The sequence below is a fragment of the Typopeltis vanoorti genome, chromosome 14, assembly GCF_054136105.1.
Source record: "Typopeltis vanoorti isolate ZY-2024b chromosome 14, IOZ_Tvanoo_1.0, whole genome shotgun sequence".
NCBI classification, from domain to species: domain Eukaryota; kingdom Metazoa; phylum Arthropoda; class Arachnida; order Uropygi; family Thelyphonidae; genus Typopeltis; species Typopeltis vanoorti.
In genome coordinates, this window is record NC_143562.1 from 26,566,864 (window position 1) to 26,592,391 (window position 25,528).

Genomic DNA, 25,528 nt, shown 5'->3' on the forward strand with positions numbered 1-25,528 from the left:
AACCTTTTAACTCTAGACCCCCTGAATTTATCGAATTCCAAAAATACATAAAGAAAATGTGCCATTACGTCCCGTAGTGGATGGCATTGATTTCCCCACTTACAAATTAGCCAAGTATTTAGCTAAAGTGCTCACACACTATACTGGCAACACACCATCACACATAAAAAAACTCTGCCCACTTCAAAGCTAGTATTGAAAACCTCTCACTCCAACATACTGACATAATGGTCAGTTTTGACGTCTCCTCCCTATTCACAAATGTCCCACTCAAGGAAACCTTAGAGCTCATCCAAGCCAAATTTCCTCCCGATATCTCCGCCCTATTTCAGTTCACAATGAACTCAGCCTATTTTTTTGTCAAGGAAAATTCTACAAACAGATAGAGGGGACAGCCATGAGTTCACCACTCTCCCCACCCTTGGCCAATTTCTTTATGGAGACTTTTGAAGAGAAAGCCTTAAACTCTGCCCCACAAAAACCTACTATATGGCTTCGCTGATGTGTTTGCTATTTGGCCACATGGCTCACACACACTTCTCCTTCTTAACATACTTAAACAACCAACACCCCAGAATCAGGTTCACTTTGGAAAAAGAGGCAAACAACAGCCTCCCATTCCTAGACACACTAATTACTCACCAGCCTGATGGAACCTTGGTTTTCTCAGTTTATAGAAAACCCACCCATATAGGCAGAGATACATTCACCACCAATTCCCCCCCCCCACACACACACAATAGTATGGGGTTATTAAAACACTATATAACAGGGCAAAACTAATCTGTTCGAAGGACAACGCCCTAACCACTGAACTAAATCACATCCTTAACACTTTCTTAGCCAATGGCTACAACCCCCCAAAAAATATTAAAACCAGTAACCCCCCCCCTTCACAATAAAGATTACTCTAAATCCATCACCCATTCCCTACATCTGAAGCACCTCTGAAAAAATAACCAAAATCCTAAAAAAATATGACCTGACCTCCTTTTACAAACCATATAAAAATTGGCATCCCTTATCTGCTTCACAAAAGACCAACCATTTTCCCCTAGACCTACCTGGGGTATACCAGGTCCCTTGCAGCTGTAAACTGTCCTACTTTGGCCAAACAGGCAGGACAGCAAATATCTGAATTTCTGAACACAAAGACTACATCCGGCTTCACCAATACAGCCACTCTGGGCTTGCAGAACATGCTCTGGATACCCACCACAATACGTTGTAAGAAAGCCACAATAATACACCGCAGCAAGTTTAAGTATGAAAGACTATTCATAGACTCAGCCTCAGCACTGAAAAACTTTCCAAACCTCAACAAATTTGGGTGCATGGGACTGCCCCAAATTTGGGAGACTTACATGATTAGAACATCAGCCCAACCGCCAAGAATACTTAATATAGCCCTAGGAGGCACCATCAGGACTTTAGGAACTACAGTAGTTTTCTCTCTTCTGCCTCATTTGCTTTATGTAGTGCCTGCGTGCACGTGTCATTATTATATGTTCCCATGAAGATGGCAACATGACGTTGCCAAAATATAGGAAGTATTTATTAAAGTTTATTTTAATTAATATTTCAGTATACGTTGTGAATTCGTTGTGAAAAGAGACTACCGATGAGCTAAAAGAACTTTTCAAGTTCTTTTAGCTCGTCGGTAGTCAGTTCTCAGTCATGCATCTCCAATAATTCTTCAACATCTTCCTCTACTTTCAAGTTAAGATCATGAGTAGTTTCCACAATATCCTTTACCAATTTGTGTCCTTCATCTGAAGTTTCTTCATTACCAAAGGAAGGACACAGTTTCCTCCGTGCTGCTTTGAGACATTTCATTATTACTTCTTGCCAAGCTTTTACAATTAGCCTAATTGCTATGACAATGTTGAATTCTTCCTTCCAAAATTTTCTTAGGGTTATGTTGGTAGCCTCACACATTTCAAAGCACCTGGTAAAACGTGCCCTTGTGTAAAGTTTTTTAAAATTTGCAATTATCAGCTGATCCATAGGTTGAATCAGAGATGTAGTCTTGGGAGGAAGAAAAATCACCTTGATAAAATCTAATTCCTCTGGTAGCTTTTCTTGTATGCCCATTGGATGGCTAGGTGTGTTATCCAAGATTAAAATGGCTTTTAGAGGCAGATTGTTTTGCTCAAGATAGGCTTTGACAGTTGTCCAAACACTTCGCGAATCCAGTCTCTAAAGTCTATTCTTGTGACCCAGGCTTTGCTGGTAGACTTCCACAAAACACCGAGATTGGATTTAGAGACATTGAACTTTTTGAATGCTCGGGGATTCTCTGAATGGTAGATTAACATTGGTTTTACCTTGCAGTCTCCACTTGCATTTGCTGCTAAAAGCAATGTTAACCTATCATTCATTGGTTTATGCTCATGAAGTGTTTTTTCTTCTTTTGTGATAAATGTCCTGTTGGGCATTTTCTTCCAAAATAACCCAGTCTCATTACAATTGAAGACTTGTTGAGGTAGACATCCTCCTTCTTCTATAATTCTTGTAAAGCTATTGACAAATTTATCTGCTGCTGCTTTGTCAGCACTAGCTGCCTCTCCATGTCTGCCCACACTATAAATTCCTGTTCTTTTTTTAACGTTGTCAAACCAACCTCTGCTACCTTTGAAATCATCATCATCATCTATCTCAGAACTTGATCCCGAAGTCTTCTTTTTCAAATCTTGATAAATCTGTTTAGCTTTCTGACAGATTGCATTTTGAGATGTAGTATCACCTGCCATTTCTCTTTCTTTGATCCAAATTAGTGATAGATTTTCCATTTGCTCAAAAAAGAAGCTGTCTGACATTCAATTTGAAGTTCCCTTAGCTACCATAAGCTCTTCTTTCTTAGCCAAAATGGTTGATATTATAGAATGACTGGTTTCATATATTCGAGCTATCTGCATAACTTTCACACCTTCATGATGTTTTGCTATTATTTCTTTCTTCTGTTCAATAGAGAAAATTTTTCTGTTTTTTTCCCCCTCACTAGCTTTCTTTTTGGGACCCATTTTGTCACACAGTAAAACAAATTCACTCTATAAAAAAAAAGATACGCAAAATACGGTATTATTACAAATTGTACAACACTAAGACAAGGGATACAAAGAACATATCCTCACCTGAAAATAAAAGTAAAAGTTCAAAAAAAAAAACTTTGTGAAATAAAAGTTAACAGTTAAATTCGAAACCTGCAATTTTTGACTTAGTGCATTTTTCTTGTAAGGTGATGATATTAGATACAGCACTTACCGTAACATGCACTGATTAGCAGCTTATAGATACAACGATTATTTTACAGATGAAATTTGATTTTGCCTATTGATGGCGAACGAATAGTGACATGCACCCGCCGATTTATTGTCTATATGAACCAACACATAAAATATAAATGCCTAAATACTCATTTTCATCATAAAACGCATTTATAACCACAAATTTTAAAATAAAGCACAGCACACTACAAGAAAAGAAACAATAAACGGAAAATGTAAACAGCTGGCTATGATGGGTCAAACATATCTGAGCTTCGCAGCTATGCTGCGTGGCTGTTCTCTATTTGACATGTCTTCCTGCGCGTGGCTGAGTGCGATCGGAAAATTCCGGTTTTTTAGATCGGATAGAGGTTCACATAATCAAGAGTCGTTAACCAAGAGATTTTTTTTCTTACAGCCACTCGTCATTAACCAAGTACGTCATTATCTGAGGCTGTTGTTAACCAAGGCACCACTGTACTATAAATTAAAGATGCCAAGAAATTATATTGTTGGTTTAATACTTTATCCAAGTGAAAGCAAAAACGTTTGAGCTTGAAGTAACTTCATGACTCGGCAACTCGTATATTAAAGAATTAAATAAAGAATAGTATAATCAAGTTGAAAAACTTTCAACATCACATCAGATCCTTTCACCTCTGTCATAACAATATCTTCACTTGGATGATATACCCTTGCAGAATGATCACTCATTAGTTCAACAATTTTGTCTGCCTCCATTACCTCTCTACCATCTGCACTCATTAAAGTTATCCTTGCATAGTCATTAATTTTCCTCCTACTTGCCACATAATGAAAAAACTCTTTGGAATTTCCTTTCCATGTTTGCCTAAGTGGTTCTCATATTTTGTCTTCCTTACCATGCTGGTCACTTTTTGTACTGTTCATGAGTTAGCTGGTCACCTTTCTCCTTATATACCCTCCACAACACTTTCTTTGTTTGCGGCTCTTTCTTAATTATACTATTCATCCATAACTCCTTACCTTAGGTATACAGTGTGATATTGCTTCCTCCAGATACCCCTTGAATATCCCCCATGCACTGGAACATCTTTCCCTTGCAGATCTTTATGCCATGGTACTGCTTCAAGCTGCCTCCTAAGTGTACCATAATCACCTGTCTTGTAGTTACATATATACTCATTCTTAACTGGAGTTTTTACATGTTTTACTATCTTCCAAGATTTTTTCTAGACATATATTGAGTTTTTAAAACAGTCAGTCAACATTAAAGCTACTATTTTAGTGAGAAATGATACATAGGTTATTTGTTTTATATTGCTCATTTTATTCATTTATAGTCTACAAAAAGTTTTCTAGTAAATTAATTAGGGATTTTGTTATACGAAGGCTCTTCTCATTGCCATTTGCTGAAACAGCTGATTCAAGAAATTGTTGCACTCATGAGCCTTGGCAACATGAGTGTGTTATTCATAGTTTTCTTCAATTACACCTGATTTTTTATTTTGTTTCTTTTTAACTATAACCCTTTCACTTTTCCAACAATGTCAAAAAGAAGCAAAAGTGCGAAACCAGAAAATGAGCAAAAGAAACAAAGAAAAGCATTTATGTTAGAGCAGAAATGTGAAATTGTTACCAGCCATCAAGTGGGTAGCACTATTAGAACTCTTTCAGAGAAATTTTCTCTTGCTGCTTCTATAGTTTGCACCATTTTAAAGGATAAAGAAAAATATTTGAAAGAAGTAAAAAATGCACAATCTATGCAGTCTACATGTTTGCATAATAAAGAAACAGGCAGTATAATGGAAAAATATGGAAAAATTGTTAACTGCTTGAATAAGTGACCAAACTCAATGATTAAACATGTCTGTTACCTAAGCAATGATTTGTACTAAACCATTAGCCATTTTTACAATGCTGAAAAAAGCGATCTTAGGTATTGCTAACCAGTTGCAAATGGAAGTTTCGGAAGGTGATGTTAATGAGCTGCTACAATCTCACACTATGGAACTCTCACCCAATGATCTCCTTGAACTTGAAGCTCCAACTCGGTTTTTAACTTTAAAAGGCCTACATTTAAACTTCTTGAAAAAGCTCAAGCAATCTTTGACTCAAAAGATTCAGACTTTGAACAATTTAGTTAATTTTCCCGTGAAATGAATAATGCTTCTGCTTTCTGTCGAGCTATTTTGAATGAAAATAAGCAAAAGTCAACGAAGCAGATGACACTTGAGGCCTTCTTTGAAAAGAAAAAAAATGCACCGAAGCTTCCTGGTATATCTCCTACTACCTTGACACCTGCCGATTCACCCTTTGATATAGAAATGAGCTAATTTTTTTTTTCAACGCATCTTTTTTTAATTTAAAATTTTTCTTAATTTATTAAATGTTATTTTTTAAATATGTAAATCTTTGGCCAGTAAAGTGTTTTCTTATCATTTAATATTTATTTTATATTTTATATATTCCTTCTTGCTAACTCTCGCTTATAGCATTATTTCTAAGGCAAATGAACTCCCAATTTACGAATGGTCGCCAGGAACCAATTAATTTGTAAAGGCGGGAACTACCTGTACAGTTTATAGTACAGTCTAAATGCTACAATATAATATATTTTTTATCGTCATCTCCAAGAGTTTGTAATTTAGAAAATAATTCTCATTCTCAGAAGTAACTAAAAGAATTATTTGTTAAAAATACACATCTTCTTAGCCATTGTCTGCAATCTCCCAAAGTTTTCAGGAGAATGTCCTTCATATATATATTATTTTTCTCTTTATCATCACCACTGAATATTGTAATGACCTTATCTTTGATGATGCCTTGTTTTTGCACCAGGTGGTGGTGTAATATGACATGTAGATATCATCCACTGTTGAGCTTTTTTTTACATAGACTTCAAATGAAAGATTGTCATAATTTTCTACCGAGATGGGATCTGTCTTTTTCTTCTTCTAATGTAAATTGGATTTTCTGGTTTAAACTGTTGAGGAATTCCATACAATTGTGGAGGTTGTCTTCGGAGCCAGGTTAAATGATGATGTCGTCATTGACATACCTAAGCCACAGTCTTGGTTTGGTATGCTATATATTGATGGCTCTTTGTACAGATGTTTGTTCATCCAGGTATGTCTTTTAATATAAATTAATGATTTTTTATGTTATTCATCTAAATTAGCCTTTGGTTAAAGGGTGTATCTCCATCATCCAATATGCTTTGTTATTTTTTATATAAAAATAAATAAAATAAAATCTACTAACACCTTTTTTTATTCCCTATAAGGAGTAAGTTAGACTGTTTTAGTCCTATCTAATTATTGGAGATTGAGGGACAGTTCAATCTCCACCAGTAGCCAAGTCAGAGATAGCTGGCCCAAAACATTTACTAATTATAAACAGCATCCAGCAAAGAGAGGGAGGCAAGTGTTGCCATCTCATGGCACCTAACCCTAACACAGTATGTTATTTGTCTAAAATAGTATGGGTTCTGTGGTCAATTTTTTTGAGTTTATGGGATGAAAAACCAAAGCTTCCAGGAGAACAAACCTGCTTCCTCTTCCCCGGAGATCATGTAACTCAGGAACTGGTCAAAGAAAGGGTTAAAAAAAAGTTCTTCTGGTCAGTGACTAGATTCAAACTGAGAATTGCCTTTCTTAAGGCAACCTAGTGCTATGGCTGCAAATCACTTATGCAGAGCTAAACAGGCCATTTTTTTGTTATTGTTTTAAATTGGGAGCAACATGAAACTCAACTGTAGAAATTTTTATATCCAATCCTTAGTTTTGCTGAAAATACATTGCACTTTCTAATTCAAGAAATTTTGCACTTCAGAAATCAAAGTTTTTAGAACATCAATTTCTGTGACCATAAAAATTCCCATCTCCAAACTATTCTTCATTGCAGTACTGATAAACTTTTTAATTTCCATCCTGTTTTATATCTTGCAAAAAAAAAAAAAAAAAAAGTGAATGAAATTCTAAATGTCAATTGTTTGAAGAACTAGATCAGTAAGCTGTAGATAATTAATAAATTAATAACAGATACATAGAGACTCATAAGATCTGAAGAAGCAGTGCAGAAGGAACGTCCTAGCGAAGGATTTAAATGAAAGAATTCTAATTTCAAAAGAAGAACAACTGGAGAGGTGAAGATAATATATTTCACTTATAGTATAATAATACAAAAAAGTGGGTGGAAAAAATGAGGAGCAGATGAAATAAAAATTAACATTGATTCACAATCTGAATTGTAGTAAAAAAAAAAAAAGTCTGTTAAAGAAATGAAAAATTGGAAAGTGGCAGGATATAATGACATCACTGGAGAATATTTACTGACACAAATGTTACAGATGTCTTTCATTCCCTATCCCAAGTGGATAAAACACATTATGAAAAAAAAAAAAAAAAAAAGAAAGTTTCCCAGGTGAATAGAATTTAGAGATAATAGTAAATACGCAGGGTGCTTAAGGATCAAAGCTATATAACTGAGAGGAGACCTCCACATAGCCTTTGAAGGAATGTGGAGAACTGACCAGGGCTTCTGACCTAATGTGAAATCATCACCTTTTCGTGGTGCACCCTGTTAGGTATCTACCTGGATACTGAATGAATGAGGATGGGCTAGCAATTTGGGATTTAGCAGACCAAATTGTATTCTTATTGGCTTAAACCAAAATATCAAATGATGGTACAACATGACAGAATTTCATGCCGGCTGGGGCGTTGCCTAGTTAAACAAGACCCCCTGTTGTGTTCGACAGGGAACCAGATCAAACAGCGAAAAGTCAGCTACTGGAACAAATCCTAAAACCCACCCCAACTTAACATCACCAGAGTTCAAGATTAGTACTATCAGCATAAGAAGCCTGAATTGCAAAGAAATGGAGCTGGCTGAGGAATTGGATAAGTACCAGATTGACATAATAGGGGTGACTGAAACAAAAAAGACAAAACTGGTGAGATCTTTCTGAGCAATAAACACAAAATGTTATATTCACACAATGACAATCAAGGAAAAGGAGTAGCCATAGTATTCAACACTAAATACAAGGCTAATATTCTTGAATGGCAGGCAGTCTCAAGTAGAGTGATGTGGACAAATATGAGAATGGGGGACCTGGACAATGAGACTTATTTGTGTCTATGGTTCCAGAAGGTTCTACTAAGATAGAAGTGGAGGAATTTTTTGAGGCTTTAGAGAAAGCAGCTGACACAGTGAAAAAAGAAAAGTTGGCCCTTGTTGGGGATCTAAATAGCAGAGTAGGAAATGATTGTGAGACATACAAAAATATTTTGGGAAAATTTGGAGTAAAGAGCAAAGCTAATAATAATGCAAATATCTGTTGGATTTCTGCTCAGGACATGGACTGGTTATTACTAACACCATGTTCCAACATAAAAATGTGCACAATTCACATGGAAAGAAGAAGCAAGGAATAAGAAAATTATCATTGACTATGTTATTGTGGATAGTGATGTTTTCTCCCTTGTGCAGGACACCAGAGTGTATAGAGGATTTGAAATTGGAAGTGATCACTATTTAGTCTTGAGCAGGATAAAATTGAATTTCATATTGAAAAGAATATCGTGTAAGAAAGTTTTAAAGCAAATAAAAGTTGAGCAGCTCTCAGAAGTGAGCTGTAGACTAAAATATACAAATATTATTCAAGAAAAAATGAAAGAGTTTGAGAACAGGGACCAAACCTTGGAGATTCAGTGGCAAGCCCTGAAGAAAACACTGATTGATTCATCCAGAGAGGCATGTGATGAGGTTGTCTGCAAGGATAGAAAAATCAGAACTCCATGATGGACACAGGAAGTTAAAGAGGCAGTGAAGTAAAAGAAGAAAACATATCAAAAGTTCCTGGCAAATAAGTCATCTTGTGCTTTTAGAGAATACAGAGACAATTGTAAGAAAGTTAAACACTGTGTAAAACTAGCTAAACAAAGGCCATGGGAAGACTTTGGTAAGAACATAGAAAATAAATATCGAAGAGGTGGCAAGATATTCTCCATTCTTAAGCTTCTTTGAAGAAGCTTAAGAATGGAGGAAAGAGTGCTGTAAAAGGAGTTAGAGATGATAAAGGTAACATGAAACCAGGAGAAAAAGATATCATTGAAGTATGGAGTAATTACTTCGAAAAATTGCTAAATGAAACAAGCAGTGATGACAGCACGGTGGTAAAAAAACACTGACCAGGCATTCCTGACCAGTCAGGAATACATATCCATATTTGAAGTGGAAAAAGCCATCAAAAGCGTGAAATATCGAAAGGCAGGAGGAGTAGATGATATTCAAAAGCCAGAAATGCTCAAGTATGGAGGTATAAAAATCTTGCAGTGGCTGCACTGCACAGTTCAGAAAACCTGGACAGAGGGACAAATTCCAGATGATTGTAGTAGAGCTGTCAAGTACCCATATATAAAAAGGGAAATAAAACTGAATGTGAGAATTACAGAGGTATTTCATTACTTAGTGTTCCTGGCAAGATCTATGCAAGTATACTTGAGAAACGGTTGAGAAGAATTGTGGAAGAGAAGGTTCGTGAAGAACAACCTGGATTCAGGCCAAATAGAGGCTGTCAGATATTCACTTTACGACAGATAGTTGAGAAATCATGAGAATATAACAAAGATCTGTATTTAAGTTTTGTAGATCTGGAAAAGGCATATGACAAGGTGCCAAGAGAGAAGCTATTCAAAACGCTACAGTTATATATTGTCAGCAGGGCATTATATCAAGCAATACTTAGTTGTGAGTCAGCAATTAGAATTGAATGAAGTACAGGAAGGTGGTTTAATGTTAAAACTGGTGTCATAGAAGGAATACATTATTCCCTCTGTTATTCATTATCTATATGGATCACATTATGAAGGAAAGTGGTATTAAACCTGATATCAAAATTGCAAATGTTAATCTCAGGTGGATTATGTTATACTTCTAAATAAATCTGCTACAAGTCTACAAGATTCTCTGATTAAATTGAATAACTGTTGTAATAGATATGGTATGAAGGTCAGCATCAAAAAGACAAAGACAATGAAAATAGGCAGAAACATTGAAAGTATGAACTGCATTGTGAATTTAGAACCTATAGAACAAGTAAAACATTTCAGTTTGTGAGGCACGATTTTTACTGAAGATGGTAAATTAAATAGGAAATAGACAACAGAATCAACAAAGCTGGTATGGTAGGAATTCAACTGAATAAATTCATTGGAATAAGAGAGAAATTAGCTAAAACACTAAATTAATTGTATACAAGACAGTGTTCAAACCAATTGTAATTATGGATCTGAGAGCTGGGTCAGAAGTAAAACACTTGACCAAAGACTAGAGACTGCAGATATGAGAGTCCTGAGAAAGATCATGGGCATGAACAGATGGCATCAATGGAAATATCATATTAAAAACGATGATATTATGAAAGCTTGCATCCAGGAATGCATTGGCAGAGTTGGTATGGTCACGTAAACAGAATGGGAGAGGAAAGATTAGCTAAACGAGTGTTCTCTGCCAGGTTTTCAGGAAATAGACCCATAGGAAGACTAAGACAGGTGGATTGATACAGCAAAAAGTGCCTTAGAAGATTTCTATTTTAATTTTGGAAATTTTAAAATAGAAATTTTATTAAAATTGGATAGAAATATAAGATCTGATAATGTTGGAGTCTTGACAGGTAACAGACTGATTTGGAGGAAAATTGTAGATAGGAAGTTAGTAATGATGTAAATTTTTCATGTAGTACTATCATATCCTGTACACCCCTTGAGGGTATATATCAGGAATTTGATGATGATAGTAAATATGCATGCAAAAAGGTGATACAAGAAATTGTAATAATTGGAAGAGCGTATACCTGTTTTGTGTTATTAGCAAATATTTTTTGCTATTTGACTATCTTTCATGAGTGTGAATCTCACATTATACCTTAAGCAGAATACTTGATCAATCTGAATTTAATTTGCATTTATTTTACTACTTGTAGATATGACAAAGCCTTTGTTTTATTCATAGAGAATGGGTGTTAATTGCACTTCAATATAAAGTATGCTATAGAAAATAAATAAATAAGCTCTTGAAAGAAGAGGTTATTATTGAAGGAATTAAAATTATTTTATATTTTACATATTTGAGTAGTATTTTATTGGCAATGGAGCATCAGCTAGACATATTGATATAAGAATTCAAAATGCAAGTATAGCATATTTGATAACCTCCTAACCTGGGTCTTGGACAAGTGGATATAATTTCTGTTTGCCAAAGGACAAGTTGTGAGTTCAAATACCACTGCAATACAGATTTTTGTGAAACTGTTTAGAGGTTAGATTTTTGGTGTCTCCTGTGAGATCCCCTTCACTCTGCACTTACCTGAGGCCTTAAGTTACTTGAAAAGTATTATATTTGGTCTCTTCAACACAGTTTTTCAGATTATGTAGGTTTATTTACTACCTTTGATGGATAGCCTTCACATTAAAAAAAAAAATATTTACACACATGCATATGTATACATACAAGGATGGTCTGAAAAGTTCTCAGCCTAACAATGAAAAAATGAATTTATAATTTCAAAATTATTTTTATTTTAATAATACATTTATTCCATCAATGCTGCAGTGCCATTATCCTGTCCCTGTAGTAGTTCTCAGTAAGATCTGCAAAATACCCCTCTACAGCGGCAATCACCCTCTTGATTCGAAGAAAAACGCTGACCAGTGAGGAAGAGGTTTAGTTTTGGGAAGAGATAGAAGTCAGAGGGATCCAAATCTGGGAAATAGGGTTGATGTTTCAACAATTCATAGTGCAGATCTCTTAATTTTCCCATTGCCAAAACACTTTTGTGAGCAGGTGCATTGTCCTAATGAAAGATGATTTTTTTCTTCTGCAAACCAGTTCTTTTCTCATTAATTTTTCTGTCTTTGTCTGGTCTGGATAAAAGATTGGAATAATATTCCCCAGTTATTGTTTTACCCTTTTCAAGATAATTAATAAACAAAATGCCTTTAGCATCCCAATATATCGATGCCATGACCTTTCCTGCTGATGGAACCGACTTTTTCTTCTTCGGTGTTGAACAACCAGCTTCTGTCCACTGTTTCGACTGCTGTTTGGATTCTGATGTGTAATGGTGAATCCAAGTCTCATTGATAGGAAAAAATCGACGCACAAAATTAGTTTTATTCTTGTTAAAACAGTCCAAGCACTGTTCAAAGATTTTCATGCGAGTGCATTTTTGATCTGCTGTGAGCAAGCGCAGCACTCATCTTGCGCAAAGCTTTTTCATATGTAATTCTTCATGCAAAATATATCCTACACGTTCTTTTGAAATGCCTGTAGTCTCAGCAATTTCATCCACTTTGACTCACCGGTCAACCAATATCATATCGTGCACTTGATGTATGATTTCTGGTGTTGTTACACTTTTTGGATGTCCTTCACGTGGATCATCTTCAAGGCTGGTATGGCCACATTTAAACTCGACAGCCCATTTCTTAATTGTCAAAAACAAAGGAGAAGAGTGCCCGTAAACTTTTATGAACTTCGAATGAATTTCTTTTGCCGTTAAACCTTCTTTTACAAAGAATTTTATAACTGCATGAAACTCAATTTTATCCATTTCAAAGAGATACAGGCAACACTTTTGTTTCAGACAGCTGTATAAAACAAACTACTTGATAGACTTGCAATTTCACATGTATACTTATGACAAATGTACCAACTTAAGAAAAACACATCTTGCCAATAGTGTTGCCATCTATAGTCGAGGCCGAGAACTTTCAGACCACCCTCGTAAACACAGATATATAGGATGACAAACAAAGAGCCTCCATAGCTTAGTTGGTATAGGCAAAGCTCTTGGGTTGAAAAGACCTGGGTTCGAATCCTGTCTAGGATATAAATACCCTAATTGGGGCTTTTCAGCTGACAGTGAGTTAGTTGATCTGACATGGTGGTGGTGGCGGCGGCAGGGTTTTTCTTCCCAGAAATGGTTTTTTCATCCCATAAAACAGCTGGCCATAAGAACACACACACAAATTACATCCATAGCAGATGATGCAGATATCATTAACCACCCTATAATAAGCAATATTAAGTTTCTAAGAAACTAAGTTCCATGGCACTGACAGGCCCATTGAGTGTAACACAAAAAAAAAAAAAAAAAAGGTAGGTGGGGAATGAAAAATATTCACATAGTTATGAAAATACTCTAATTCATGTATTAAATTGGTTCTTCTATATGGATTGGAAATATTGTTTCAAAGAAGATACAAAAAAAGCTTTAAACATTTATTATTCAGTGTTCACAGGATATTTCAAATATGGCAGCTCCAAACGATAACATGAACATCATGTTAAGAAATGTTTCTCTGAATTGAAAATGAAATTAAAAATTTTATTGCTATGCTGCAAGTGAAAGAATGAATGTAAAAGAATAACTTTATTGAATACAGACAATACCTTTGTGTCAGAAACAGATGTGATTGTTCATACAAAGAGTGCTCACTTTCTAAGATCCAACCTAATGTGTATGTAATAACTTAGTTTGTGGGGCTATTACTACATTGGATGAAAAAATAGAGATGCTTGAGAAGGAGATTCCAGTGCTGTTGCATAACCTGGATAAGAATTTGGCAATAGGGACATATCGGATATCAGCAGGTATGTTAAAGGAATGTTCAGCTGAACTGACTAGGCTTTTGGCATATTTATATAATTTGAGTCTCGGCTCAGGGAAAGATCCCACATCAATGGAAAGAATATACAATAATCCCATTGCAAGGGGATTTGCAAGGCATTGCATGAGTTTACTAAATTAAGAGTGTGCCTGAGCAATTTACTCTTATTTTATAATAATGTTAGGGTTAAGTTGGATAAAGGGAGACACTGCTAAGGTATTTGATAGTATGTCACTTGATATGCTTTCGCATAAATGGGAGAATATAGGATTGGAATATATATACTGTTGGCTGATAGACAGTTATCAGAAAGTGATATATGTGGAGTGTGAATCTACCAGATTTAAGGTGACCAGAGGTGTACCTCAGTCTTCAGTCCTTGAACCATTGTTGTTCAGTTTATACATTAATGATAAATCTGAAGGATCTGACTGGAGATGTTTAATTGTTTGCTGATGATGCAAAAGATAGGCAGGGCAATGGGAGATGCTTCTGATAAACAACATTTACAGGGTGATTTGAATAAGCTGGAAGTGTGGACAAACAGTAATGGCTGTCAATTCATTGTTAGTAAGTGTAGAGTTCTGCATTTTGGCATGATGAGATTCTAATGGCATATTATATTGGTGAGATTATGCTTGGAGAAATTGACAATGCTAGAGATATTGGTGGTACATAGAAATTTGTTGCTGAAAGGTCACATGGTAAAAATTGCAAATGCAACTCTGAGGATGATCACAGTGTTGAAATGAACATTGACATGTAAGGATATAGAAGTTATTTTGCCTCTTTACAAGGCCTTGATACAACCACACCTGGACTACTTTGTGCAGATTTAATCTCCTGGGCTTAGAGTAGGTAAAGAAGCTGTGGAGGCTGCAAGGAAGAATTGCAAAGATGATATCATGATTATGGAATATAGATTACAAGAAGAGTGATTTGAGAGTATGTGGACTGCTGATTCTGGTAGATAGAAGAAAGATGAGTGATATGATAGAAGTCTGTAAACTTCTGTTAGGGCATTATAGGATATTGGTTGATGAAAATTTTCATTATATGGAAGGTGGGAAGAGGACAAGTGAGGGATATCTGTGGGGGTCAGGTTTGTGTGCCATTAAGAAAGTGGTCAGAGCTAGATTTTTCTTTCACAGAGAAGTGAGTGAGTGGAATAGTTTGCCTGTTGAAATAGTGAGTGTGTCTAGTGCGAATGAGTTTATTAGAATGTAGGATAGCTGATGTGGGTGATGTATGGCCTTCCTTGATGAGCTGTTTATTCCCTGCAGGTCTAATAATGATAATTAAGAACAAAAGTGAGGATAATAGTCATTTGAAAACAATGAAATACAGGTGAAATACAGTGTTCTTGACATTCCTGATGGCATTTGGGAAAGAAGAAGAGGATAGTTTGAAGTCCAGATCAACCTGTGTATTGAACTAGCTTTACTTGAATGTATTAGACTGGTTATATTGTTGTGAAAACTGTGCAGGTTAAATCATTTTATGGCTATAGTATGCCATAAAATTCATCCTTTTTTAGCATAGATCATATTTTGTGACACACATACTATAAATGTGTTATTTGGAGTGATTGTTCTATTCATTATTGTTCATCATCATCATCTAATTCATGATATATACCCTCAGGCGATGTACAGGATAATTATGATAGTACTACATGAAAAAGTTACACCATTACTAACTTCTGGTCGCTAGTTTCCTCCAAATTAGTCTGTTAAGTAATCTGTTCTTAAGGGTCAAGGCTGTATAACTGAGAGGAGACCTTCATGTAGCCCTTTAAGGTATGCGGAGAACTGACTGGGACTTCTGACCTAATGTCCAATCTTCACCTTCTCGGTGCATACTGTTAGATATCTACCTGGATACTGAACAAACGAGGATGGGCTGGCAATTTGGTCTTTAGCAGACCAAATTGTATTCTTATTGACTTAAACCACAATGTAAAATGATGGTACAATGTGGCAGAATTTCATTATTGTTTGGTTTCTTAAAAAGCAGCTGTTAGGTGAATGCTATTGTTTTCATTAATAGTTTCTAATCAGTGACAGAAAATTAAGGCTCTATTTTGGTTATTCTGAGAAAGTCATGGCCTTTTCAAAACACTTCAGGATAAACTAGAGTGATGTCTGCATGAGGTGAAAGTTCAGTCATGAATTTGGAATATTTCCATTGATTGGCTTAGTTTATTGCTGATTGGTAGAAAATAGCATAAAATTTGTGTTCTGAGTTTATACTATATAAAATTAATATTCTGACATGGTGATTACCAACATGTACGTTATAATTCACCTCAACACTCCTATGATGTTGTGATTACCAGTTACCAGTGATGATGCATCATATCCTTTTGTCAGAAAAGACCTACATTCAGTTCTGCTGACATGGGAATCATTTCTTAGGAATGATTTCATTTAATAGTCAGTTTCATTTGAAGTAAGTTAGGTGGCCTCATACAGAGGTGGCTGGGATTTTTTAAACAAGCAGATGAACCAGTATCTTCCTAGATACCCAGTCAAGGAAAATACTGTAAGGGCAGACAGGGACACTGCTGTCAAATGGGCCTGATATAGGTGGCTTGATTGCAGGGTATTAGTCAGGAGCATTCTAAGGGACAAGATATCTAGATTTATGATGATTGGATTGTCTCCTAGAGTGCTTAAATTATGTACTAAAATATCAGAAACCCAATTTGAAATTACAGTTAGGGACCTGAGATAGGAAGTTTTCTAAAGCAGGAAGTGTGCCTAGGGGGAGGGGGGGGGAGACTGACAGTACTTCAGGAGTGGTCCCTTTACAATAACCAACAACCACTCTAGAATGACTTAAAATATTTGTGAACCTTGATGGTTCACAAAGTATAAAATAAAAAAAACATAGCATTTTTTAATGTTTTCTGTTATGTAACTGTTAAATTTTTATCTTTAAAATATTAGACAACAAAAACCAGAGTCTGCTTGGCCTAATAAATAAGTGCAAGACTTCTCTTGGACAGCGTCTGTTGGCTCAGTGGGTGAAACAACCATTAATGGATATTAATATGATAGGTAAGTATTATTAAAATATATCCATACTTATTAGATTTTACCCATTTCTCATTATTTAGCATAAAAAGTTACAAATTGTTAATAAATAATTACATTTTGCACTTTAGCCTCTCGTATACAAATTATGGCAGAAGGATTACATATTTATGGAAGAAAATAATTATATCAATGCTCATTAAAGATAATTTAGTTGTCGAATTGTTTGGCTTTTGTGTTTAACAACTTAGTTTTCAGTTCTGTCATTTTTTAAGTTTTTCAATTTTATGATAATGATGCACAAAGGGCAGTGGGTGAGAGAGAATACCATCTTCAGAATCTAGACGTCTGTGCCTACAGGTGAATCAGAGACACCAGTCTTCCTCCTGCATTCAGCTCTCACATTTGTGTCCTAATAGTTGTTTATGTATAGCAAATGCCACACCTCAGCTAAATTGGTCTGAGGGCATCTGAAACTTACCTATTGATAAATAGTGTAGTATTTCTGTGTGATGTGCAGAGCACTGAGCAAGCCTTCTTTGATTGGCCACTACCATTCCTCCACTTTCTTCTAATAATATAAGAACTAGAGCCATTGGTCTGTGCTCGTACACTGTCTGGCTCCAAAGATATTGAACAAACTTCTCATCGTCCTCCTTCATTCCCTCCACCTCTGTTCTTTAGAAGAATCTCCTAATACTGCTTTTTCTCACCAAATACAACCTCTTAACTCTTTAAGAAACTTATCAATAGATTATTTCTTTCTACATAAACCTGCACATTGCACTGTTGTGTTACAGGTTCTGTGTCCTTTCATGTGTTGAGTCATCATAAAAATTAAAAAAAAAAAAAAAACTGAATTAGATCTGGGATTATACAATTACCTCTTACAAGGTGAAAACCAAAGTAGCAGTGATGATCATGCTGTTGGAACAAATTACTATTAGGTAAGCATAATTCAAAATTTGAATTCTGGGACTCTGGTTAGCTGAGTGGTTAGCTTATCTACTCTCCAGCTAACAGGCTGCAGGTTCAGATCCAGATATGGGCATGGATGTTTGTGATTGTCTTTAGGTGGGAGGTGAATTTCATCACACAGTGAGAAACCACTGCCCTGCTTATTGAAAGCTTGCAATTGCTCAAAAATTCCATGTTTGATCTCTATGCAAAAAAAAACAAATAAAAGTACAAAAAATAGATTTGTTCTTTCTCAATCCTTACCTGCACTCACATTTATTAACACAACACAGCTCGTCACAAGTCTGTTTGTGTATTCTTTTATTTATTGATCATAATGAAGGGTGAATAATATGTATATAATATATATATGAAGAATAATAGAATGAATAATATAAATAATTAATTTATATAAATTAACCGTGAACAATAATTTAACAGGGAAGACAAATAATAAAATTCACAAAACCAAGAAAGTAGGTAGCACTCAAAGTGAAGCCAGATCACTTTTCAGAATGCACTCAGTCACATTATCCAGTTTGACAATTATCTTGTAATTATCTTTGCAAGATAATTAAGAATAAGATATATAGATGTACTGCAGTATTTAATTAGATTGTGCCAATTTTAATTTTTGTGTTTATAATTATCAGTTTATTTTGTGATGAAATTATATTATAAGAAATTACTTTATTTTTTCAAACAATAGATTGTCTGTTACTTATGTCATGCATATGTACGAGGGTGGTCTGAAAAGTTCTCAGCCTCAACCATAGATGGCAACACCCTGCAAGTTTGTTTTTTTTTCTAAGTTAGTACATCTGTCATAAGCATCCATGTGAAATTGCAAGTCATTCTATCGAGTAATTTGTTTTATACAGCTGTCTGAAGCAAAAGTGTTGTCTGTATCCCTTGATATGGATAAAATTGTGTATCGTGCAGTTATAAAATTCTTTGTAAAAGAAGGTTTAATGCCAAAAGAAATTCATTCAACGTTCATAAAAGTTTATGGGCACTCTTCTCCATTTTTGACAATTAAGAAATGGGCTGCCGAGTTTAAACGTGGCTGTACCAGCCTTGAAGATGATCCATGTGAAGGACATCCAAAAAAGTATAACAACACCAGAAATCATTCATCAAGTACACTATATGATATTGGATGACCGGCGAGTCAAAGTGCATGAAATTGCTGAGTCATTTCAAAAGAATGTGTAGGATATATTTTGCATGAAGAATTGCATATGAAAAAGCCCATAATTGTGTCCATAATTTTCAAAAATGCATTTGGATCATATGTAAGTCTAAAAGAAAGCATGTGAAAAAGCTTTGAGCAAGATGGGTGCCGCACTTGCTCACATCAGATCATAAATGAACTCACGTGAAAATCTCTGAACAGTGTTTGTGAGTGTTTTAACAAGAATAAAACTGATTTTGTGCATCAATTTATTACTATGGATGAGACTTGGATTCACCATTGCACACCAGAAACAGCAGTCAAAACAGTGGACAGAAGCTGGTTGTTCAGCACCAAAGAAGACAGTCAGTTCCATCAGCAGGCTAGGTTATGGCATCGGTGTTTTGGGATGCTAAAGGCATTTTGTTTATTAATTATCTTGAAAATGGTAAAACAATAACCAGAGAATATTATTCCAATCTTATAACCAGACTAGATGAAAAAATTCATGAGAAAAGACCCAGTTTACAGAACTAAAAAATCATCTTTCATCAGGACAGTGCACCTGCCCACAAAAGTGTTTTGGCAATGGGAAAATTAAGGTATCTGCACTATGAATTGTTGGAACATGCACCCTGTTTTCCATCTTTGACTCCCTCTGACTTCTATCTCTTCCCAAAACTAAAACTTTTTCTAGCTGGTCAGCGGCATTTTTCTTCAAATCAAGAGGTGATTGCAGCTGTAGAGGGGTATTTTGCAGATCTTACTGACAACCACTGCAGCGATTGGATAATGGTGATGGAGCATCGCTGGAATAAATGTATTAGTCTTAAGGGAGATTGTGTTGAAAAATAAAAATAATTTTAAAATTATAAATTTGTTTTTTCATTATTAGGCCGAGAATTTTTCAGACCGCCCTCGTATATGCATGTAAGTTTAATATTGAACTAAATGAATGCATTGATTTGATTAATATTTATTGGAAATTGTAACTGCAATTTAATTTAAATGCATATATGGTATTGAAAAAGTTATATATTTTCTTGCATGCTTCAAGTGTGTGAGATTTTTCAAGTGCCATAACTATAACATGTAATAGTGGCTCATTTTTATTACTTCATGACTGAAATGAAAACTGGAAGTGTGGCGCGTAGCAGAGCATGCATAAAGTGAAAAGAATCCTATAATATTGCTGTGAGAGAAATTAGAAGATTTTTGGAACTCGAAAGCAGATATAAGTCTTTAGAAAGAAAAAAAATTTTAAAAGTTATCATTGGTTATATTACCAAAGTGATGACAGAACAATTGTTTGGGAGAGGGGACTATGTTATGTCAGGTTGAGTTTTTCATTACTATGAAAAAACAATCTTTCATATAAAAATAAATAAAGTTTGAAGGTTAAAGGAGGGAAGAAAGTGAAGATGATTAGCATATGTAGAGATAACCACCAACTAAAATTGCAATTATATTGGCAGTTCTTTAAAAGAGAATGCTGTAGTGTTTGAGTTAAGAATTTCAGATCTAGAAGTTTTATTTTCAGCTCTTTGGATATAAAACTTCTCCAATGAATTCATTGGCTGCTGTCCATCATCAATTAACTTGACAGTGATTGAGATGTTTTAAGGAGGGGGGGGGTAGTAAATTATGCAAAAAAAAAAAAAATATATATATATATATATACACAGGTAACCCTTATATAACATGGTACTTACAACGTGGTTTCGATATAACGCAGTCTACAAATTGTAGTAACTCCTGTTCAAGCAGTACTTATACAACGAAAAAGCAAATTTATATTAGGGGGAATTTAGCACGCATGTACTTCGATTGTTTACCGTATGAAGTGTTTAATTTTGAAAATTGTCTTCGTTTTCTGCCAGGAAAGTGCATTAAAAATCATAAGTGTGTTAATCTCAAGCTGGGCACTTTATTATTTTCTGGTGAATTACATACAAAAGTAACGCTTTCTTTTATGTGAAAATTTATTTTTATAGTAATGGCCATTTAAGGGGTTTTGCGATATGGTTGAAAACGAAATTACTGAATTAAGTGATGGGGAAACAGATTTAAATGAGGAAGAACTGGTACTATTAACAGATGACATTGAACCGAATGGCAGGGAAAGTTCTGCCGAAGACTCTGATTCTGATGAATCCGTTAAAGAATTCAGTTTAAAGAAATTAGCAGAAGGATTGGACTTGGCAAGAAAGTTAGGAAGTTATTTTATGAATAACGATCCCTCAATGGAGTGCTCGGGAAAATTTACTAGACAATTGGATATTTGTTTAGCTCCATATTATGAACTTAATAAAAAATTGCTGCATAGTGGTAAGCACGGTCTTATTACTGGCTTCTTGATAACTAAATCAGCCAAAGTATGCAATGAGAATTATACAAATGATGTCCAAGTGATGAAAATATCTGACCACTCTCGTAAATAAAGAACATCTATGAAATGTTAGTTTTGAAGACAGTGATGAAGATTAAAATATGCACTTTATTTTATTTTGCCTAAAACCTTTATGCATTATGTGCAATGAAGTTTACTTACAATTTGTAATTTTTATAATTTTATACTATATGTTTGTTTCATAGTTTATATGTTTTCTTAACTTACACGAATTACCTGAGTTAAATAAAAATATATTTTTGTTGGATTTGTCATTGTTGTTTATATAATAATAATAATATAAAAAAAAATGATTTCGAACATAACCCTACTTTTTCTATGTGATCTAAAAGTCTTGCATAACACGGCATTCTATGGAACCTAACATCCGCATTATACAAGGGTTACCTGTATATATTGAATGTATTTAGAACGAGGCTGAAAATTCATCGACTCTTTGTGTCTTCTTGCCTGTAGTAAGAGAATTTCTGGAGCCATGTATATATATATAAACTTTAAAGTCCAGTTACATATGTGTACACATTCATTTGCAAGCATGTATAGTTTTTATCTAGATCTGTATATATAATAAGGATGTCTTTTTCATTCTCTTGCGATTATACTCCCTTCTCTTCCACATAGAGGAAAGGCTGAACATTGTGGAAGTATTTGTTCAAAGCACTGAACTTCGTCATGCCCTCTATGAAGACCACTTGCTAAAAATTCCAGATCTGCAAAGGTTGGCAAAGAAGTTCCAGAAAATGAAGGCTAATTTACAGGTAATTTTCAAATTTAACAACATTTTTAATGAATGCAAATCCTTTCAATAAAGTATAGGTATTTCAAATTGACTTATGATACTATGAGCATTCTTCAGTAATTTTTTTTTCTTTCATAAAGGATGGTCAAATTTCTGAATTTCTACAGTCATATATTTAGTCTTCAGTTCTTATGAAGCTCATATTTTGGTTCACCAAGAATGAATTAAACATTGTTTAATGACTCCAGTATTTTGTCTCCATTACAGAGGCATCATTAAGGATACAATATAAGAATTTTTGACATGAACGTAAGCAAAACAAATTAAGTGGAATTGATTACAGTGTGTATAAACACTACAGTAAAGCATACATTTTTTTATTTGATTTTGTGCAGAGTATTCACATATAGCTTGCTGGACTTGAACATAATTGTGGCAGTGGATGATTTTTATATTTTTTGATGGATCGACAGACTTCCAGTTGACCGTAATATAATTTTAAGAACTGTAATATAATTTTAAGAAATTAAAAGAACTTTATATGCACCTTGAACCAAGACAGAAGGGATTAGTCTTTGGAGGAGTGTATATGGACAGCCAGCTTGATATGGGATTTGAAAGTAACACAGAGATTTTAGTTCTTTAAAATTCTGGCTATGTTTTCTGAGCTCTGTCAGGTATAGAGAATAGTGATAGCATTACTGTAATCTGTATTGAGAGGGCTGTGGGATAGAGAGAGAAACAAATATTTTTTAATTCTGTTAGAAATTGTAGATGAGATTAAATGTGAGCAATTATGCTTGATGAATATGATAAAGTTCATCTGAGGGAAGCCTAGTTAGGTTAATAGCTCTATTAACTAAAGTTTTATGATGCCATATTGTTGGAGGAGAGAATAATTAGAAAGTTTGTGAAGTATCACATATAGTTTTCTTTTCTAAAAACTGCCAGACTATTTTTTTTTTCTGCAGTAAATTGAATTCTAGATTGCTGGCTGTTAAAGTTGAAGTAGAATGTAGCTAAGTGGAGAACAAATCATCGGTGTTCTCCATTTGGGTGCAGATATATTTTCTCTTTCTGGAGTATACTTCAGACAAATTAGCCAGAGTTTTAAAGAACTGTAACCTTTGCACCACTTTCAAGCTCCACATCAATCTCCTGTGTTTATCCATCCCTCTAAAAGATCATATCCTTCTCCTTTTAGTTCAAGGTGCATATGAAGTTCTTTATACTTGCAATGTACATTATTATAGTCAGACTGGAAGATCTGTCAATCTGTAATAAGGTAGGTAAGCAGTGTCCTCTGCCACAGTTATGATCAGGCTGGTCTAGCAAACTAAGCCATGGACATCCTACACAGAATCAAATGAAAAAAAAAAAAAAAAAAAAAAAAAAACTAGTATACTTCTGCACTAAATACAAGTATGAAATAATTTTCGAATCCTTAAAAAGCAACTCAACCTTAATAAATGAAATGGACAAAAGTACTCAAGAAATGGGAAAATATGATTCTTAGATCTCTTGTCTAACAATCAAGGCTGCTTGCAGTACACATAGAGGGCACTCCCACCTCTTCAGACTTTTTAGGTCTTAGGAGAGATTCTTAGTTCTTAGGAGAGACTTTCAGTCTAATCAGTTCCATCTGTTTTGTTTTGCTTGTATGCTTATTAAAACCTTTTTAATAAACATACAAGCTTTACATTTTCAGTGATGTAATAAATTACATCCCTGATAATGTCTCTCTGATAGAGATGAAATAGTTATTAAATCAAAAAATGGACTTCTTGCATTTTACCTCCTTGACCTTTTAATCCCATTTTCTTTTTATACAGATTAATTTTGAAATATGATAAAGGTAAAAATTTGCTGACGAAATAAAAGATATCAGTTTTGAAAGTTTCTTTTTTTATTTTTATTTATTTATTTTTTTTTTTGTACATGACAATCTATAAATTTAAAAGTATATCAATAAACAGTAATGTAATTTATATGCCACATTATTATTTGCCCTGCAGGATTGCTATCGGATATACTTAGTGATTAGGCACCTACCACATCTTTACACATGCTTGGCAGCATACAAGGGTGATCATGAATTGGTACTACGGGACATGTTTTGTGCTCCTTTACAGGTAATTATTTAAGTAATATTGTTGTTTTAAACATATCAGATCATGAATTTCTTTTTCTTAAGTATATTGTGTAGTTCCAAATGTATGGCTTATGATGTTCCATTAATTGCTAGATCCATCTCTGCATTTTGTGAATTTAACTTATTTTATAATAAACTACATTTTATAATAATATAAAACAGAAAATTTACTTATCTCCTAATATAAATTCATTTTCTGTATTAGTTTGTACAACCTATTACAGAAGTACTGTAAATCAAAAGAAAAGTTGAGGAAAGGAGATGAAGGCAGAAACTTGTTAACAAGGCTTGAAGACCTGTAGATTGTACTCTGTAAGAAGAAAGATTTTTTTTTCTGTGCATTTGGAGTCAAATTGTGAAGAAATTATGCTAATTGATGCATGTGATGTAATGAATTTAGAGGGAATGAAATTTTGTATGAAAGATTAGAAGAGAGTTGATGCCTTCTGTATTGAGACAAGAATTTTTAGCATATTCTTTGGTTCTGTATTGAATACTATTCTAAATTCATTACATCACGTTTGTGTTGATTTGTGATTTGCATAGGTTGAGTTGTTCAGACAGTGCCTATTATAAAAGAGAAAACCTGATTTCTTGGATGCTGAGGAGGTAGTATGATAAGTTTATTCCAAGAAAGATTTGAGGTTAGAATTAGTTCAAGAAGGGAAATCTGATGTTGTGGAGATTGGCATATTGTCAAAAGTAAGAGTGGGAGAAAAGGTTTTTTAAATGAAAGTAAAATGGAATTGTTGAGTTTTTCTAGCACTGAAGTTATCAGACTTGGAAAGCAGTATTTAAGGTTGCATAGATTGCAGAAGTAAATATTCTTGAATTTTGCTCGTTGATATAATATAGGGTTAGTTAAATGAGAGAGAATAGTGGAATGTATTATTATCAACAGAGATGAGGATTGATTTACAACTGGAGAAGGTCATTATGTATATAAAAGGATGAAAGCAGTTGAAAGAATGGAGTGCTGTGATACCATAAAATTAGTTGCAAAGTTTGAGAATAAAGATCAATTGATCATCATCATCATAAAGAGAAAGCTGACAATCCAGTTGCAAAAGAGAGAAGACACTATGAGATTACAACTTACATAATAGGTCTATATGCTAGGGATATGCTACAGGT

General features: G+C 34.4%; 1 protein-coding gene across 1 annotated transcript in view; it reads left to right on the forward strand.

Moving 5' to 3' along the window:
- spel1 (DNA mismatch repair protein spel1) overlaps positions 1–25,528 on the forward strand; it is a 239,999-nt gene that overhangs the window by 109,905 nt on the left and 104,566 nt on the right. Inside the window, exons 12-14 of the mRNA XM_090404470.1 lie at positions 16,876–16,986; positions 22,125–22,261; positions 24,258–24,374. Coding sequence (XP_090260596.1) covers positions 16,876–16,986; positions 22,125–22,261; positions 24,258–24,374 — 365 coding nt within the window. The remainder of the gene's footprint in view (positions 1–16,875; positions 16,987–22,124; positions 22,262–24,257; positions 24,375–25,528) is intronic.